Source organism: Clupea harengus, chromosome 21, assembly GCF_900700415.2.
Source record: "Clupea harengus chromosome 21, Ch_v2.0.2, whole genome shotgun sequence".
NCBI classification, from domain to species: Eukaryota; Metazoa; Chordata; class Actinopteri; order Clupeiformes; family Clupeidae; genus Clupea; species Clupea harengus.
This window is the reverse complement of record NC_045172.1, coordinates 20,412,105-20,414,604: the sequence shown is the minus strand read 5'-3', so window position 1 is coordinate 20,414,604 and position 2,500 is coordinate 20,412,105. Positions and strand designations below refer to the sequence as shown.

General features: G+C 48.2%; 1 protein-coding gene across 1 annotated transcript in view; it reads left to right on the top strand.

Annotated features, from left to right (window-relative positions):
- The window catches only part of acvr2ab (activin A receptor type 2Ab), a 60,855-nt gene that overhangs the window by 43,530 nt on the left and 14,825 nt on the right, over positions 1–2,500 (top strand). Inside the window, exon 4 of the mRNA XM_042702947.1 lies at positions 1,286–1,440. Coding sequence (XP_042558881.1) covers positions 1,286–1,440 — 155 coding nt within the window. The remainder of the gene's footprint in view (positions 1–1,285; positions 1,441–2,500) is intronic.

Sequence of the window (2,500 nt, the reverse complement as noted above, 5' to 3'; positions counted from 1 at the left end):
ACAGCCCAGCGAGCGAGCGAGCGTGCGTTAGCCAGCGTGACAACAGTCGCTGTGTTGGGATTAGTGTGTTGGCTTCAGGCAAGGCCCGTGGTCACGTCTGGGCCTTTCACGGCGTCTCACACCTCAGCTCTCTCGGCCAGCGGTTCCTGCGGCGGTTTCTAATGTCTAAGAGTGAAATCAGTTTTATCGGCAGTAGGAGAGGCCGTGAGCCGCCATGTTCGTTGCCATAACAACCTGATAGCTAAAATAGCTAGGCTGACTGGCGGGAGACCTTAACCATAACAACAATAACGGGGAAGAAGAGTTATCATGATTACTAGGAGATTATGTATCATGATAATGTGTATTTATCAATTTTTGTGACAACCCTACCGATCATACAGCATGTGTGAGATGTGACAAAACTGTTGACTTCACTCAATGTGATGCTATTTCTCTTGCTCTTATCTCTCTCTTTCCCTCTCTCTCTCTCTCCCTTTCTCTTTCTCTCTTATCTCTCTCTTTCCCTCTCTCACTCTTCTCTCTCTCTCTCTCTCTTTCCCTCTCTCTCTTTCCCTCTCTCTCTCTCTCTCTTCCCTCTCTCTCTCTCTCTCTCCTAGAGGCTTTCTGACTCACTCTTTCCCTCTGTCTTTGTAAGCCTTGTGATTGAGGGGTTTGTTTTGTTGTGTTACCAACCAAAGAACACACACTCGTCTCCCCGCTACTCTTTGAGCTCCACTGGCTGCCTGTCGCTGCTCGCATCAAGTTCAAGTCACTTATGCTTGCCTACAGAGTGATTGCTGGTTCTGCGCCCACCTACCTAAATGCTCTCGTAAGGGCAAATGTTACACCCAGGATGCCGCGCTCATCTGGTGAGCGTCGTTTGGAACTGCCGTCTGTGCAAGCACGGCAATCTAGACTATTCTCATTTGTAGTTCCACGTTGGTGGAACGATCTGCCTAGCACTACCAGAGCAGGGGCGTCCCTCTCTACCTTTAAGAAGCTTTTGAAGACCCAACTCTTCAGAGAGCACCTCCCTTCCTAACTTGCACTTCGACTAGTACTAGTTTTTTTTTCTATGTCTTATGTAAAGTAGTATTTATTTATTGTTACACTAGGTCTCTATTGCTCGTAGCTTGACTGTTCTCTCCCTTGTACGTCGCTTTGGACAAAGGCGTCTGCTAAATGACTAAATGTAAATGTTATAATGGTGTAACTTTGTGAGAGAGTGTAACTGGTTTAATAAAGGAGTATTAAACCCCTCTCTCTCTCTCTCTCTCTCTCTCTCTCTCCCTTTCTCTCTCAGCGACATCTAACCCGTACCCCCAGAACCCTCAGCTGTTCAACACGCTGCTCTACTCGCTGGTGCCCATCATGGGCATCGCTGCCGTAGTGCTCTTCTCCTTCTGGATGTACCGCCACCATAAGCTGGCATACCCACCTGTCCTTGTGCCAACCCAGGTAAGGATGGCATAGCTCTGTCTATCTCTCTTCCCCCCCCCCTCTCTCTATCCCACTCTCTCTCTCTCTCTTTGTCTTTCTGTCCCGCTGTCTCTTTCCCTTTGTCTCACTCACTTTGCACTTTGTGATTTGTTATGTTTGAAACTGTCAAGTCATCTTTGCACCTCTTTCCTGTGTGGGAACTGCAGTTAGGGTCATTCTCAGTGGATTCAGAAGAAGGTTATGTGTGTGTGTGTGTGTGTGTGTGTGTGTGTGTGTGTGTGTGTGTGTGTGTGTGTGTGTGTGTGTCTCGGCCTCCTGTACATAGCAGACATCTTGAGTTGTTTCACTCCATGCATCACTGACTTGATACGTTCAGACCCTCAGCAGAGTGTGTGCATTTGAGTTGGAGTGTGAGTGTGTGTGTGTGTGTGTGTGTGTGCTTGTTTCCTTGTGCATGTTTGTGTGTGTGTGCGTGTGGTTGTCTCCTCCAGGCCTGAGCCTCGTAGAGATGTATGTCCGCTCGCTCATGCTAGGGCACCCAAACATGTCTGTTTCATTAAGGTCTGGGGAAGGGTTTGTGTGTGTGTGTGTGTGTGTGTGTGTGTGTGTGTGTGTGTGTGTGTGTGTGTGTGTGTCTGTGTGTGTGTGTGTGTGTGCTGCTGTGTTTGTGTGTGTGCTTTTGTGTGTTTGTCCCTATGTATGTTTTCCAAAGGTAAGCAAGTCAGCTTCCTGATCGTATTTCATCTGGGAAGTAGATCTCTTCTTTCCTTTTTTGCGTTTTCCCAATCATTCTCAAGTCAGATTGATTTTGCTAAAGCGTCCCTTTCCGAGAAGGAACGATACATCACCAGGGAGCTTGGTTTGTGTCAATGAGAATGCTGTGTGTGTGTGTGTGTGTGTGGTGTGTGTGTGTGTGTGTGTGTGTGTGTGTGTGTGGCTGTGTGGCTGTGTGTGTGTGTGTGTATGTGTGTGTGTGTGTGTGTGTGTGTGTGGCTGTGTGTGTGTGGCTGTAGGCACAGGCTGTCACTAATGCTGTGAAATATGTGGCTGCTCTGGATCAGGGCTTTGCTGCCCCCCC